General features: G+C 48.4%; 1 protein-coding gene across 1 annotated transcript in view; it reads left to right on the top strand.

The window, feature by feature from the left end:
- Positions 1 to 16,271, top strand: part of USP35 (ubiquitin specific peptidase 35) — a 50,956-nt gene extending 34,685 nt beyond the window's left edge. The window contains exons 8-11 of the mRNA XM_032852974.1: positions 12,080 to 12,173; positions 13,084 to 13,190; positions 13,725 to 14,979; positions 15,927 to 16,271. Coding sequence (XP_032708865.1) covers positions 12,080 to 12,173; positions 13,084 to 13,190; positions 13,725 to 14,979; positions 15,927 to 16,094 — 1,624 coding nt within the window. The 3' untranslated portion in view covers positions 16,095 to 16,271. The remainder of the gene's footprint in view (positions 1 to 12,079; positions 12,174 to 13,083; positions 13,191 to 13,724; positions 14,980 to 15,926) is intronic.
- Positions 16,272 to 16,734: the final 463 nt, after the last annotated feature.

Below are 16,734 nucleotides of genomic sequence, written 5' to 3'. Positions count from 1 at the left end.
TGTTAGTATGTATCACTTTGATTGATTTGTGAATATTGTGTCGTTTGTGTACCCAGGAATAAATCCAGCTTTATTGTGGTGCATGGACCTTGTAATGCGCTGTTGAATTGGTTTGCTAATACTTGGTTGAGGATTTTCGTGTCTGTGTTCATCAGGAATATCGGCCTGGGGTTTCCTTTTTTTGTAGTGTCTTTGACTGGTACTGGTATTTGTTTTTTCTTTGTTGTTGTTTTAACATGGAATATATTTGGTAGCTTTCCTTTTTCTTCCTTTTTTTTGGGTGGGGGGAGTAGTTTGAAGAGAGATAGGTCTTATCTTTTCTTTAAATGTTTGGTAGAATTTACGTGTAAATCTGTGTGGTCTTGGACTTTTGTTGGTAGTTATTTGATGACTGATTCAATTGTGTTATTAATAATTGGTCTGTTCAGATGGTCTGTTTCTTCTTGACCCAGTTTTAGAAGCTGGAATGTCTCCATTTCTTCGAGGTTGTCCAGTTCAGGGGCACGTAGTGTTTGCAGTAGTCTCTTCAAGTCCCTTGTCTTTATGTGGTGTCAGTTGTTGTTTCTCTTCCATTTCTGATTTTGTTTAGTTGGGTCCTCTCTTTTTCTTGATAAAGAGTTATCAGTTTTTAAGAACTATTTTTAAAGAACCAGCTCTTTATTTTGTTGATATTTTTTAGTCTCTGTTTCATTTATGTCTGCTATGATCTTTATTATTTCTTTGCATTTACTAACCTTAGGCTTTGTTCTTGAAGTTCCTCAAGGTGTAAGGTTAGTGTGCTGGTCTGAGATTTTTCTTGAACTTGACGTAGGCCTATATTACTATAAACTTCCCTTTTAGAACTGCTTTTGCTGCATCCCAAAGACCGTGGACTGTTGTGTTTGCATTTTAATTTGTTTCCATGTATTTTTTTTATTTCCCCTTTGATTTCTTCATTGACCACTGGTGGCTTAGGGGTGTGTTGCTCTCCTTACCAGCCTCTTGTTGGATCGCCGCCTTTGTTACTATGGAATGCCTTTCTTTTTCTCATGTCACAGTCTTTGTCTTAAAGTTTATCTGAGTATTGTTTTCCTGCCTTTTGTTTGCGTGGGGGCCTGCTTGCTGCCATTTGCATGGATTGTCTCAGACACCCCAGCGTGCACTGGCCTTGGCTCCTGACACAGCCCCAGGGCTCCGTCTGCACTGAGCACCCTAGGCCTTCTGGCTCACAGGCAGTCTGGCTTCATCTGGCCTGCCTGGGCATGTTCTTTGCAGGCTGCAAGGGAGGGGCACCATTTCCTTTCAAAGTGGTGAAAGGGAAAAACCTACAATAGAGAATACTCCACCTGGCAAGGTTATCATTTAGAATTGGAGGAGAGATAGAGTTTCCCAGACAAAGTTGAAGGAGTTCACCACCACTAGAGCGGCCTTGTAAGAAACATTAAAAATATTTCTTTAAAATGGGCGGAAAAAAACTGTAATTAGAAGTAAGATAATTATGAGTAAAAAAATGTAGTGTATGTCAACATATACATAAACTGTGGTAGGAGTAAAAAGTTCTTTTAGAATGTGTTTGAACTTAGGTGACCATCAACTTAATATAGACTGCTGTATACTTAGAATGCCATATATGAACCTGATGGTTACTACAAACCCAAAACCTGTAATACACAAAAAATAGAAAGCCAAGCTTAACATTAGGGAAGGTCATCAGTCACAAGGAAAAGAGTACAGGAGAAGAAAGGAACAGAGAAGAATGCTTAAAAACAATAGAAACAATTTAAAAAAATATAAGTATGTACCTATCAATAATTACTTAAATTTAAAATGTACCTGGTCTAAATGCTGCAATCAGAAAACACAGGGCAGTGCAGTAAAATGGATAAACAACACCCAGGGATGTCTGGGTGGCTCAGTCAGTTAAGCCTCGGACTCTTTTTTTTTTTTTTTTTAAAGATTTTTATTTATTTATTTGACAGAGATCACAAGTAGGCAGAGAGAGAGTGGGGAGGCAGGCTCTTCGCTGAGCAGAGAGCCCAATGCGGGGCTGGATCCCAGGACTCCGGGATCATGACCTGAGCCGAAGACAGAGGCCTTAACCCACTGAGCCACCCAGGTGCCCCAGGCCTCAGACTCTTGATTTCAGCTCCAGTCATGATCTCCGAGTTGTGAGATCAAACCTTGCGTGGGGTTCTGCCCTGGGCGTGGAGCCTCCTTACGATTCTTTCTCTCCCTCTCTCTAAAACAAAAACGAGCCATCGATATACTGCCTACAAGAGACTCCCTTTAGACCCTGGCAGGGCAGCTGGAGCTGAAGCGGGTGCAAGCCGGGGTGGTCCCAGGGTGCTCGGTGCGGAGGGCATCCCGGCTGGGTGGCTGCAACTGTGGCCCGTGTGGGCCGTGGTATCCCAGGGTGCTTCATGCAGGCGGTAGCTTTTGGTAGCTGGAGCCGAGACAGGGTGTGGGCTGGGGCATCCCGGAGTACTTGGCATGGAGGGGGCTGTTGCAGGACTGTTGAGGCTGGAGTGGTTTCAAGCTGTGGTGTCCCGGATGCTCGGCAAGTTGGGGTGCCCTGGTGGGGTGGCTAGCACAAAGCAGGTGTGAGCTAGGAGTTCTTCGAGTGCCCTGAGCTGGGGGTGCCCTGGCAAGCCTTCTGGGGTCCAAGTCGTACGGGCCTGGTGTGTTCCAGGGTCCTTTGTGACTGTGTCACCTTGGCAAGATGGCTGTAGCTGTAACAGGCTGACCGGGGGCGTCGGGGTGTGTGCTCTCCTGGGGCTACCCTGGTGGGACAGCTCAGCCTGGGATGGGCGAGAGGCCTGGGGTCCACGGAAGGGGCAGGACAGCCATGGTGCCTGGGTCTTGCTCTTGTCTGTGCTCTCAGGCTGGAAGGGACCATAAACTGTGGTGCTCAACAGCCCTTTTGTTCAGAGGAAGTTCCAGCAGTTCCTCTGCTGTTTGGCAGGGTTCTAGGGCTAGTTCCTTTATATTGTTGCTTTTTTATTTATTTTTTTTATTTTTATTTATTTTTAAGATTTATTTGACACAGTGATCACAAGTAGGCCGAGAGGCAGAGAGAGAGGGGGAAGCAGGTTCTCCGATGAGCAGAGAGCCTGATGTTGGGCTGGATCCTAGGACCCTGGGATCATGACCTGAGCTGAAGGCGGAAGCTTAACCCACTGAGCCACCCAGGCACTCTATTGTTGCTTTTTTAAAGAGAGGTTTTTTTCTTTTTTCAACTGTGCTTCAGCATGGACAAATCTGCTCATGGTCCCTCAGGACGGTTCCTCCCCATGGCAGTTCGCAGAGTTGGTGGTGGGGGTTCTGAACCTTGGTTTCCATCTCTATCTCTGTCTTTCATGATGTTCTCCAGTTGGTCGTGCAGAAGCTGTCCAATCAGCCCTTAGTTCTTCAGGAGGAATGGCTCTATAAGTAGGTGTAGGTTTGGTATGTCTGGAGAATGTGAGCTCAGGGTCCTCCTTATTGCCATCTTGGACCAGAACCCATTTTGTTTGTTTTTGTTTTTGTTTTTTTTTTTAAATTTATTTATTTATTTATTTATTTAACAGAGATGACAAGTAAGCAGAGAGGCAGACAGAGAGAGAGGAGGAAGCAGAGAGCCCAATGCGGGGCAGAGAGCCCAATGCGGGGCAGAGAGCCCAATGCGGGGCAGAGAGCCCGATGCGGGGCTCAATCCCAGGACCCTGAGATCATGACCTGAGCTGAAGACAGAGGCTTTAACCCACTGAGCCACCTAGGCGCCCTCCCCATTTTGTTTTAATTGGCATTTCTCTGATGACCTATGACAAGGAACATCTTTTTATGTGCTTATTTGGCATCTCTGTATCTTTGGTGAGGTGTCTGTTAAGATGTTTGGCCCTTTTGGGGCGCCTGGGTGCCTCTCTGCCTGCCTCTCTGCCTACTTGTGATCTGTCAAATAAATAAATAAAAAATATTAAAAAAAAGATGTTTGGCCCTTTTTAAAATTGAGTTATGATCGACATACAATATTATGTTTCAGGTGTACAACACAGTGATCTGACATTAGTATACATCGGGAAATGGTCACCAGGAGAAGTCTAGTTACTGTAATCTGTCGCTTTACAGTGTTAATACAATATTATTGACTGTACTTCCCATGCTCGTGAATTATTTTTAACTGGAAGTTTGTACTCCTTAATTCCTTTCACCTGTTTCACCCCTGCCAATGCTCCTCCTCTCTGGCAACCAACAGTCTGTCTCTGTGAGTCTTGGTTTTGTTTTATAGATTCCACACATAAGTGAAATGGTGCTGTATTTGTCCTTTCTGTCTTACTTATTTCATTTAGCTTAATATCCTTAAGGTCCATCCAGCTTGGAAAGGGCATGATTTTTATTTACTTATTTTTAAAAGATTTATTTATTTATTTGAGGGGGGTGGCCAAAGGAGAGGGAAAGCATCCCAAGCAGACTCCCCACAGAGCCTGGAGCCCAGCACAGGGCTCGATCTCAAGATCCTGAGATCATGACCTGAGCCAAAATAAAAGTCAGTTGCTTACTGAGCCACCCAGGGGCCCTATTTTTAAATTTATTTTATGTTTTTAATTTAATGATTGAGTAGTATTCCATCGTGTGTGTACAACCCAAGTGTCAAAAAACAGATGAATGGATTAAAAAAACTGTGTGTGTGTGTGTATGTGTGTATGGAATGTATATAGTGTGTGTGTATATATATATTGTGTGTATTGTATGCCTTTTATTTCTTTTTCCTGCCTAATTGCTGTGCCTAGGACTTCTAGTACTATGTTGGATGGAAGCAGGAATATTAAATATCTTTGTTTTGTTAAGCTTTCACTATTGAGTATGATGTTAGCTGTGGGTTTGTCATATGTGACCTTTTTTATGTTAAGGTTCATTCCCTGTGTATGCATTTTGTTGAGAATTTTTTTCATAAGTGGATATTGAATTTTGTCAAAATAGTGTGATATATCATGTTAATTTGTGGGTGTTGAGCCATCCTTGAATCCCTGGAATAAACCCCACTTGGCCATGGTATATGATCCTTTCAGTGTTTATTGTTGAACTCAGTTTGCTAATATTTCGTTGACAACTTTTGCATCTGTATTCATCAGGGATATTGGCTTGGAGCTTTCCGTTTTGTGTGTGGTGGTATCCTTGTCTGTTTTTGGTATCAGGGTAGTGCTGGCTTCATAAAATGAGTTTGGAAGCTTTCCCTCTTCTTCAGTTTTTTGGAAGAATTTGTGAAGGCTAGATACCCAGTATTCATATTCTTAGAATTTTTGGTAGAATTCACCAGTGAAGTGTCTGGTCCTGGACCTCAGTTTGTTGGGACTTTTTTGATGACTGATTCAGTCTCCTTACTAGTCATCAGTATCCTTAGATTTTCTAGAACTAATGTAAATTTCTAAGAATTTATCCATTTCTTCTAGGTTGCCCAATTTATTGTTTTTATAGTTCATAGTAGTATCCTATGAGTGTTTGTATTTCTTTGGCATCAATTGTAACATTTTTTTCACTTTTGATTTTATTTATTTGAGTCCTCTTTTCTTTGTCAATGTACCTTAGCATTTGTCAATTTTGTTTTCAGAGAACCAGCTTTCAGTTTCATTGATCATTTCTCTTGTGCTTTAAGTTTCTATTTCATTTATTTGTGCTCTGATCTTTATTATTTCCTTTTTTTTTAAACTGTGAGCTTGTTCTTTTTCTAGTTCTTTTAGGTGTGAAGTTAAATGGTTTGAGATTTGTTTCTTGAGGTAGGCCCATATTACTCTGAGTTTCCCTCTTAGAACTTATTTTATTGGATCCCATAGATTTTGGTATGTTGTATTTCTGTTTTTGTGTGTGTGGGATATTTCTGTTTTATCTCTAGGTATTTTAAAAATTTCTTCTTTGATCTTTGATCTCTTCTAGTAGTTCAGTTGTAACACATTGTTTACTCTCCACAGATTTGTGGTTTTTCCCATTTCCTTCTTGTAAATGATTTCTGGTTTATACCATAGTGGTTAGAGAAGATGCTTGATATGTTTTCAGTCTTCTTGAATTTATTGAGACTGCTTTTGTCACCTAATGTGTGATAGATCTGCATAATATACCATGTGCATTTGAGAAGAAAGTCTATTCTCCTGGTTTTGGATGGAATGTTTTGTATTTTTCTGTTAAGTTCATCTGGTCTAATGTGTTGCTGATGGCTGATGTTACCTTACTAATTTTCCATTTGGTTGATTGATCATTGATGTAAGTGAGGTGTTAAAATCCCTTACTGTTGTATTGTTCTCCTTTTCTCTCTTTAAGTGTGTTAATATTTGCTTTGTATATTTTGGCACTCCTATTTTAGATGCATATGTATTTATAAATTTTTTTAAAAGATTATTTATTTATTTATTTATTTGACAGACAGTGAGAGAGGGAACACAAGCAGGGGGAGTGGGAGAGGGAGAAGCAGGCTTCCTGCCAAGCAGGGAGCCCAATGTGGGGCTCAATCCCAGGACCCTGGGATCATGACCTGAGTTGAAGGCAGATGCCTAACAACTGAGCCACCTGGGAGACCCCAGATTTATAAATATTATATTTTCTTAGTGGATCAGCCCCTCTACCATTATGTGGTGCCCCTCTTTGTCTTGTAGTATTTGTTGTAAATTCCATTTTGTTTGATGAGAGTGCAGTTTCCCCAGCTTTCTTTTCATTTACATTTGCATGGAGTATCTTTCTTTTCTCCCATCCCTTCACTGTCAGTCTGTGTCCTGACTTCTGAAGTGAGTCTTTAGTAGGCAGTATATGGATAGGTATTGTTTTTTATCCATTCAGCTCACTTTTGATTGAAGAATTTAGTCCATTTACATTTAAAGTAATTATTGAGAGCTATGTACTTATTGCCATTTTGTTAATTGTTTTCTGCCTTTGTGTGTAGTTCCTTTCTTTCTCTCTCTTCCTTTGTGGTTTTATGATGTTTTAAAATAGTATGTTGGACTCCTTTCTCATTTTCTTTGTGTATTTACTCTAAGTTTTGGTGTGTGGTTACTGTGATGTCCACAGACATCATATTATTTATCTAATTATATTTTATTTTAGGTTGATAGCAACTAATGCTTGAACACACTTGAAAAGTACATTTTACTTCCCTCCCTAGTTTCATGTTTTTGTTTTTTGTTTTCTTGAGAGAGTAAGAACACATGTGCATGCAAACAGGGTTGGGGGGAGGGAAAGGACGAGGGAGAGGATCTCCAGCAGATTCCTTGCTGAGTGCAGAGCCCACTGCAGTGCTTGATATGGGGCTCGATCTCACATCCCTGAGATCATAACCCAAGCTGAGACCAAGAATTGGTTGCTTAACCTACTGAGCCACCCGGGTGCCTTCCTAGTTTCATGTTTTTGATATCTCTTTTTACGTCTTTTTTTATGTATATATTAGCTAATTATCATAGTTTTAGTTAATTTTGTGAGTTTTATCTTTTAATCTTCTTAGTACCTTTGTAACTAACTGATTAATCCATTATCTTTACTATGTATTTAGCTTTTCCAGTGAGATTTTTATTTCTGTGCATGTTTTTGTTATTAGTGACATTTCTTTTCAGCTTAAAGAAGTTTAATATTTTTCATAAGGCCTATTTAGTAGTGATGAATTCCCTTAGTTTTTGCTTATCTTTAAAGCTCTTTATCTCTCCTTCAAATTTGAATGATAACCTTGCAGGGTAGATTGTTCTCAGTTGTGAATTTCTCTTTTCAACACTTTGAATATGTCACACCACTCTCATCTGGCTTGTCAAATTTCTGCTGACAAAGCTGTTAGTAGCCTTCATGGTTTTATTTTTATTTAAAAAAAATTTTTGTAGGTAAAAATTTGTTATTCTCTTGCTGCTTTTAAGATGCTTTAAGTTTTGACATTTTAATGATAATGTTTCTTGCCGTGGCTGTCTTTGGGTTCATCTTATTTGAAACTCTCTGGGCTTTCTACACTTGGATGTCTGTTTCTTTCCGCAGGTTAGAGAAGTCTTCAGCCTGTTTCTTCAGATACATTTCCTGGCCCTTTCTTTCTTCTACTGGAACCCCTCTAACGTGAATGTTATTCCATTTGATATTGTCTCTGAGGTGTCTTAAGTTACCTTTATTCTTCTAAAATTCTGTTTCCTTTTTGCTCTTTGGTCTGGGTGAGTTCCACTGGTTTGTCTTCCTGCTTGCTGGTTTCTCTTATCTCATCCATTCTGCTGTGGAGCTGCTCTAGTCTGTTTTTCATTTGAGTTGTCACGTTCTTTACCTCTGTGACTTCCTTTTGGTACTTTCTCACCATGCTGTTTTGTTGTAGAATTTCTCACTGTGTTCATCTAGTCCCCACCGCTGCCCCTTCCCCAAGTTTGGTAAACATGTTTATGCTCATTCATTTGAATTCTTTATCAGGTAGATTAAGATTAAGACCTCATCCTTAAGGTCTTTCCCTGAGGTGTTATCTTGTTCTTTTTTTTTTTTTTTTTTTTGAAAGATTTTATTTATTTGAGAGAGAGTGTGTGAGTGGGGGGGGTGGGGGCAGAGGGAAAGTGAGAGGGAGAAGCAGACTCCCTTATCTTGTTCTTTTGTTTGGAGCACAGTTCTGTTGCCTCATCTTCCTCACTCTCTGCCTCTGTTTTCCGTATTAGGCAGAACAGCCACCTCTTTGTCTTCAAGGCGTGGCCTTTTATAGGTGGATTCTTGGTCACTCTTGTCCTGGTTCTTGGTTGTCTCTTGAACTTTTGTAATTTGCTAAATCACCGGATTTATTCTTCATATGTCCCTATTGATATGACCCCATTCGAGCAGGTTCTAAGACCTGCCAGTGATCCAAAGGTAGGGACCTCATTTAGCACCTAGTTTCAGGTGATGGGAAGCCAGACTCTCAGGCAGTAGCTTGTGAAGTATGTGAATATGTTGGGTCCTGTGTTGCTACAGTAGTAATCCCTGCCAGCCTCCTGGTCAGATCTGGAAGTGTTCCCTGGACAACAGTTTTCAAAATCAGGGCACCAGCCAAGCTCCTTTCTGGGAGTTCCCTCCAGCAGGAGTGAGGCGAAGGGGGTACACAACGTTCTGTCTCCTTGCTCCTGTTCTGGAAGGGCTTTCTCAGCCTCTAGATAGGTGGGAAACCTGAAGCCTGTCCTTCTGGCTGATGCTCTGGACTAAGTATTTGGCTTTTTTCATAGGCAGAGTCAGGTTCTGTTTCAGTCTGTGGCCTGTGCAGTGTCCTGGGGGTGGGGGTGGGTAGCCTGCCAGGAACTTTCTTTCTTTTTTTTTTTTTAAAGATTTTATTTTTTATTTATTTATTTGAGAGGCAGAGATCACAAGTAGGCAGAGAGGCAGGCAAAGGGAGAGAGGAGAAAGCAGGCTCCCCAAGGAGCAGAGAGCCCGATGCAGGGCTCCATCCCAGGACCCTGGGATCATGACCTGAGCCGAAGGCAGAGGCTTTAACCCACTGAGCCACCCAGGCGCCCCCTGCCAGGAACTTTTCTGTGTGTTAGCTTTGTGCACAGCTTGCTAACCATAGCCGTCTTGGGCCATGAGGGCCGGGTGATCAAGGGGCATCTCCTGTGTGGGTCGTGTGTACCCACTTGCTTGAGCAAGACAGCCAGAGAGTGTAGGGAATGGGCTTGTTAGCTGGCTTCAGAAGGATGGCAGAGAAATGGTGGGACTGTATACACCCCTGGGCTTCGGCAGTGCGGTGGGAGAGTGCATGGTCTGCACACATGTCCCTGCTCCGGGGGCCGGGGGATTGTTGCGTCCGCCCACCTGCACTAGCAGATTCTCACTCTGGAGTGCCAGAACTCCATGACAGTTTGCACTCGCTGACTTAGCCTGGAGTGGGGAAACACTACCACTCCCTGTGCGTTCTGACTCAGTGGATGCACTTCTGTCCCTTCCAGGGAGGTAGTGGAGGCTGGGTGCCCGGCGGAGTCTGCCTACCCCTGCTGGCACCCTGCCTGTGGTGTGATGATGGCGGCCCCCTGTGGCCCCCGTCACGGGGGCTTCTCAGCTGTCCCTGTTCCTCTAGCTGTCGTCTCCAGATCTGGAAATAAATTGATCAGACCTACAGTTCAGGCATTTTGCAATCTGTGTTTTTTTTCCCTGGAGCTCGGGTCAAGCCCTCCGGGGCAGAGCTCAGTTTATCAGAGTACTTTGGGACCCCTGGCTTTGCCAGTCCCATGTTCTGGAGGCTCCTCTCTCTCCAGTAAAGATCCCAGGCTCTGGGGTGCTAGGCGGGAGGCATCAACTCTTCTGTCCCCTGGTGGAAGCGCCTGTCTAGGACCACCCCTCCCTGTTGTGTGTCTTTGCTGGCGGGGTGGGGTTTTTTGCAAGACTCTGTCTAAGCCCCTCTGAGGCATCTCAGGGTGGTCCTTCTGTCCTTGGTTGTGGAAAAGCAGTTATTCTAGTTTTCAGATCTTTTTCAGAGGGACCTGATCCAGAGGGAGCTGTGGATTGGGTGTGTCTTTGGGGTTCCGGATCTCACTATGCCACCAACTTGGACACTCCCCTTTCTCTGTATTTGGCCCTTTTTAAAATTGGTTGTTGGTTTTCTTATTGTTGAGTTTTAAGAATCTTTGTATATTTTGGATAACAGACCTTTATTGGATGGGTCTTTTGCAAATATTTTCTCCAAGACTCTGACTTGTCTTTTAATTCTCTGGGTGTTTTCTTTCCCAGAACAGAAGAATTTAATTTTAAGGAAATCCAGCTTATTAATTATTTTCACAGATCATGTCTTTGGTGCTGCCTCTAAAAAGGCATCACCATACCAAAAGTCATAGAGGTTATCTCCTGTGTTACTGTCTGAGAATTTTATCATTTTGTGTTTTATATTTAGGTCTCTGGTCCATCTTGAGTTAATTTTGTGGGATGATTGTGAGGTATGTGTCTTGGTGTGTGTATTTTTCTTGTGGGTGTCCAAATGTTCCATTTGTTGACAAGACTGGTTTTTGCTCCCTTGTTTTGCCTTTGCTCCTTTGTCCAAGGTCAGTGGACGGTATTTTGGGGCCTGTTTCTGGGCTCTCTGTTATATCCTGTTGATCCATTTGACTCATCTTTCACCGGCACCACACTTAGGCATCTTTTTAAAAAAGAAACAGAGCAAGAAGCTTTGCCCTGGCTTGTGGTATGACTTCAAGTAGGTTTCTCCTCTCTGAGCTTCAGGTCTTTTGTTGGGGAGGTCAGAGCTAACTCTCGAGCACTTCCTAATGTGTGTGCTTCTCAGACCTGGTGAAGGTCTAGTTTTTCCAGTTTCCAGTCTGCTACAGACTGTTAATTTTTGTAAAATACAGTCAGACAACCTACCAGAATACTGATCCTGTGCTTACATGGTGGTAGTGAGGTCACATTGCTTACATGTCCCTAACTGCTTCCTCAGCTCCTGCACTTGAACTTTGTGATGGATGGCAAGGGGGTCACGCTTGGGTAACACTTCTGTGCAGCAGGCTCAGGCTGGAAAGATGCCTGACCTGGCTACCCAGAGCTGTTTGTGAGCACAGGAGCTAAGGTGAGGCCTGGGAATTGGCTCGCTCCAAGGCAATGCTGGTGTCAGCAGGGCCTCCTTCCCCTCTCCTGCAGGGTCCCACCCGGTTGTCAGGAGACTGTCTCTCCCTGCCGTATCCTTCTTGTGCAGCGCACTCCTCACATGGACCCCTGCCTCCCTCATTCGAAGGCAGCAGAACCACTTGGGTGGTCTTAGGGCCATGGCGCGGGGGTCCTGAGAAGGGGCTGTGAGAGCAGACTGGGAGGGACCTGGTTGCAGCAAGGCCAGCTGCTCTGGGTGGCTCTGAAGGCTGTTTCTGGGGGGAGGAAGAGATGGGTGTGCACCATGGCAGTGCAGACTGGCGCACGCGGGAGAGTTCCAGCCTCCCGGCCCTGAGACTATAGGATCTCAGCACCCTGGAGCCTTTGAGTCTCAGGGTCGTGGGCTGTCTGAACTGGAACAAGCTGCGGGGCCGACTTCACTGTCCAGGCTGGGTTGTTCACCTGCTCTTTCTTGCCTGAACTTGAAGTAGCTGCTGTGCCTTGAGGCTGGGTGCCGGGGTTGCCTGGGCTGTGGGTGAGGAGAGGCTCCTTGGATGCCCTCGGCTTACACCCTGGATGCTTTTGCTTTCTTCTGAAGCTTCAGACACTGTGTGCTCAGATTGACGGAGAACAACTCCCAGCCCCTGATGACCAAGCTGCAGTGGCTCTTTGCCTTTCTAGAGCACAGCCAGGTGAGTGCAGGGGGCTTGGTGCACCATGGAGAGGAGGCCCTGGGCTGCCACCCTCCCTGCTTCTGGGTCAAAGGCCCTGCTTCCTGGTGGATGCTGGTGAGTCCCGCGTTGGTGCTGGCGTGGGTTCATGGTCGGTTTGGTGCCTCATGGGACAGGAGAGGGAGTGCTTCCTTGTGCCCCCTTCTGTGTGCTGATGGCCAGGTCTCTCCTATCAGTGATTCACGCCATTGTGCTAGATGTTGCTTGTCTCATCTGCTGTCATTTCTGAGCACTGGCATCGCCAGGCCCCCTGAGGGCCGTATTTGTTTTGTTCACAGTCTCTGCCCTCATGGGACCTGAAACCCTTGGCCAGGCATTATGTAAGGCCCTGTGGGGGTCACAGAGAGGAGGAAGCCACAGTCCGGGTCTTCATGGAGCTCATAGTCTGGTGGGGAAGGTGGAGCTGCAGAGAACAGTTGTAATGCTTGAATGGAGGGAAATGCAGTGTTGTGTGCACGCAAGGGAGAGAAGAGCTGATTGTGGTAGGGGGGCGGGACCATTGGGAAGAACTCATGGAACAGGTGTCCGTGCATCTGGGTCTTGAACTCTGTAGGCTTTTGATGGAGGGAAGACATTTTAGACAGAGGGAATGGCAATGGATAAGGGTCTGGAAAGAAATAGGTGTGCTGGGGGAGAGCAAATCGCTAGAGAATTGGTTCATCTCCACAAACCTAAGGCCGAGCGCATGGGCTGCATGGACGTGGTGGGAGAGGCTGGTTCAGGGACAATGAGGGGTAGGGAGGACTTCAGGGTGGAGGTCAGGAAGTTTGGGACAGAGAGTCCCCAGGTACCCTCGGGCCTAGCGTGCGGCAGAGCTGATTAGTGAGTGGCCTCCTGCTCCTGATGCGCCTTCCACCTGCCTTGGTCCTAGCGGCCTGCCATCTCTCCAGAGAACTTCCTCTCTGCGTCCTGGACACCCTGGTTCAGCCCCGGCACCCAGCAGGACTGCTCAGAGTACCTAAAGTACCTGCTGGATCGGTAAGGGGGGGCCAGCCGGGTTCTGCGTGGGGGCTTGGGAGCCGGAGGAGGGTGCCTGAGGGATAGCCCGTCTCCCCGCTGCGTGGCCTGTCCCTGGAAGCGGGTGCCACACTGCACTTGCGGAAGGCGCAGTGATGGGTGCCGTGAGGGGTGGGCAGGGCTGCATGTGAGGGACATTTGCTCACCAGAGCCCTGACTGGGGAGGGGTCAGTACGTGCGTATGCGTGTGTTCTGCTTGCTTGAGTGTGCGTGTGCACGTGTTCAGCACAGCACTGGGGGCACGTGCATGTAGACGTGGCACCTCTCCACATGGCAGGTTTGTGGGCCTGCCTGGAGGGAAGTGTGTGGCATGTGTGCCTGGCTTGTGAGTGCATGTGTGTGGATGTCATTGGCACTTATGTGTGGGGACTGTGCATACCCATGCTCACGTCTAAGCGGGTGGCCCCTGGATAAGGTAGATGGCCCAGATCAGGGCCAAGCACTGAGAATGGATCCGTGCGTGTGTGTGTGAAATCCCCGTGCTTTCTGCTCCAGGCTGCACGAAGAGGAGAAAACAGGGACAAGGATCTGCCAAAAGCTCAAGCAGTCCAGCTTGCCATCCCCTCCGGAGGAGCCCCCCAGCCCAAGTCCCACCTCTGTGGAGAAGATGTTCGGAGGCAAGATTGTGACTCGCATACGCTGCCTCCGCTGCCTCAATGTCTCCTCTAGAGAGGAGGCCTTCACGGACCTCTCTCTTGCTTTCCCCCCTACTGAGCGCTGTCGCCGCCGCCGCCTGGGCTCGGTGATGCTCCCTGCAGAGGACATGGGCGTCCGGGACTCCCCGTCATCCTCCCAAGCCCAGGTTCCAAGCAGGGTCGGTCCTCGGAGGCAGAGGAAACACTGTGTCATGGGGGATGCCCCCACCTCCGTCCTGGACGTGGAAGGCCTGGGCCGCCAGGGACCTGGGGGGCAGAGCTGTGGGGAGGAGAAGGTGGAGAGGGTGGAGCAAGCAGAGGAAGAAGCACAGGAGGTGGAAAGGACCCAAGAGGAGGAGGAGGAAGAGGAGAAAGAGAAAGAGGAGGAGGAAGAAAAGGCAGAGAAGGAGAAGGAGGCTGAGACTTCGAAGGAGAAGGAAGAGGACAGCCCGGGGCCAGGGACCCACCAGGGTGCCCCCGCCCCTGCCGGAGAGGGCTCCCGCTCCGTCCTGGACCTGGTCAACTACTTCCTGTGCCCCGAAAGGCTGACAGCCGAGAACCGCTACTACTGCGAGCCGTGCGCCTCGCTGCAGGATGCCGAGAAGGCAGTGGAGCTGAGCCAGGGGCCGCGCTACCTCATCCTGACCCTGCTGCGCTTCTCCTTCGACCTGCGCACCATGCGCCGCCGCAAGATCCTGGACGACGTCTCCATCCCCTTGCTGCTTCGCCTGCCGCTGGCGGGGGGCCGGGGCCAGGCCTATGACCTCTGCAGCGTCGTCGTGCACTCCGGAGTGTCCTCGGAGAGCGGCCACTACTACTGCTATGCACGGGAGGGTGCCGCACGCCCGGCTCCGTTGCCAGGCGCTGCCGACAGGCCCGAGCCCGAGAACCAGTGGTACCTGTTCAACGACACGCGGGTGTCCTTCTCCTCCTTCGAGTCTGTCAGCAATGTCACCTCCTTCTTTCCCAAGGACACGGCCTACGTGCTCTTTTACCGGCAGCGGCCTGGGGAGGGGCCTGAGGCCGAGCCCGGCTCTCCCAGAGGCCGTGCAGAGCCCACCCTCCACAAAGATTTGATGGAGGCCATTTCCAAAGACAACATCCTTTACCTGCAGGTGAGCAGGCCCGGGGCCTCTGAGCTCATCCCCGGGTGGAGGGCTTCCCTGCATAGCAGCCGCCTCAGGTGGGATACTCCCCTGTATGCTCCCCTTCTGCTCCCCTGTCGTTGACCCTCTCGTGCCAGGACCGTACAGGAGGACTCGACAGACAGAACCCCTTACTTCAGAGGAGCAGACGTTCAGGAATTACCAGTTGTTTATTCATGCTTGTCCTGAGCGTGCGAAAGAGCACCCTGGGGTTGTGTGTGGAAGGTCGAAGCTTCCAGGGTCACCTGGGGACCACGCTGCCCAGAACCTCCTCTCATATGCCTTCGACTCCCCTCTTCTGAGTCAGGGGCGGTATCAGAATACTTAGCAGCTGGAACGGCAGAGGCCACGAACCACCAGTCATCAGGGCAGAGGCATCGGAGTCCGTGTGGGGACACCAGGCCGGCTGTAGGTTTCTGCTGGGCCGTCTAGGTGGAGGCAGGGCAGCGGGTGAGGAGCTACGGTGAGGCTGGGCTCCATTCAGCCTGAGGACGGGCGTGTTCCTCGTTCCTCGTGGGGCAGTGAGCTGGACAGCCGGGTCAGGACACCAGAGGGGGACCCTGTGTGGTGGGACGTGCTCCTCCTTCCTGGGGCCATGGCAGGCCCTCATCAGTTACTCCGTCTTGTGTCTTGTGTGAATGAGCTCCTTTTCCCCAGGGGCTAGGACTTGTTACTGGGAGAAGAGTGGCTTTGAAGGCTAGATAGAGGGTAGAAGGAGGCTCCACCCCAGCCACCCTCCTGCAGGGCTGGCACATCCCGTGGGCAGGAACTGAGGGTCCTTGGTGCTTGGCCCTGGGCACCCCGGAGACAGTTGGAACTGCTGTGCTGGATGGCACTGGGTTGGGGGGTGCAGTGAAGCCTCTGGCTTCAGAGCCTGAACTTTAAACCTCCTTCCCCATCCGCATCTGTGTTCCCAGGAGCAGGAGAAGGAGGCCCGAAGCAGGGCGGCCTACATCTCTGCGCTCCCCGCCTCTCCGCACTGGGGAAGGGGCTTCGACGAAGACAAGGATGAGGACGAAGGCTCGCCAGGAGGCTGCAGTCCTGCAGGTGGCAGTGGTGGTGACTTCCACAGACTGGTCTTCTAAAGCGGACCCTGCCCCAGCCTGCTCCCACTTGCGGGGGGCGCCACAGTCCACCGAAGGGAGGCCTTGATCCTCTCCCTCAGGGAACTGGGTGGGGACCGAGGCAGAGGCGCTCTGCCAGGTGGGGTCTGAGCGAGGCTGTGGAGGCAGGTCCAACCTTGAAGACAGGCCCTCCCGAGGGCAAGGTGGAGCGGAAGCTTCTGGGATGCCACTCCTCAGCCTGGAGGGTGCACAGAGACTCAGATACAGAGGTGAGAGCCAAGCCCCTGACCCTGGGATCAGCCCCATTAAGATTTCTCACCCAAGTGTCCTGGTCAACTTGAAGCAGCTTAGATGGACACTCTGGGCCTTGTCCCCCTGTCCCCCCAGCAGGCTACGTGCCGGGGCTGACTTCACAGCTACGGTGTTTGCCATCAAGTAGCATAGCCCTCCTCGCTCCCTTCAGACAATCCTATTGCTCTCTAGTATAAACAGAGCAGGATCAGGGTCACCTTCTGGGTTCTCTGAGGGGGTTCCAGAGGCCCCGGCTGGCATTGCCCGCACCCTTGGTACTTCTTTGAGGGGAGTGCAGGTGGGAAGCAGCCTGGCGCGGGGTCAGAGACTGCATAGAGGGGACAGTCCCCCCAAACCCTATCTCCCCTAG

This window comes from Lontra canadensis, unplaced genomic scaffold (genome assembly GCF_010015895.1).
Source record: "Lontra canadensis isolate GAN:19392208 unplaced genomic scaffold, GSC_riverotter_1.0 scaffold7, whole genome shotgun sequence".
NCBI classification, from domain to species: domain Eukaryota; kingdom Metazoa; phylum Chordata; class Mammalia; order Carnivora; family Mustelidae; genus Lontra; species Lontra canadensis.
This window is presented reverse-complemented; position numbering and strand designations above follow the sequence as displayed.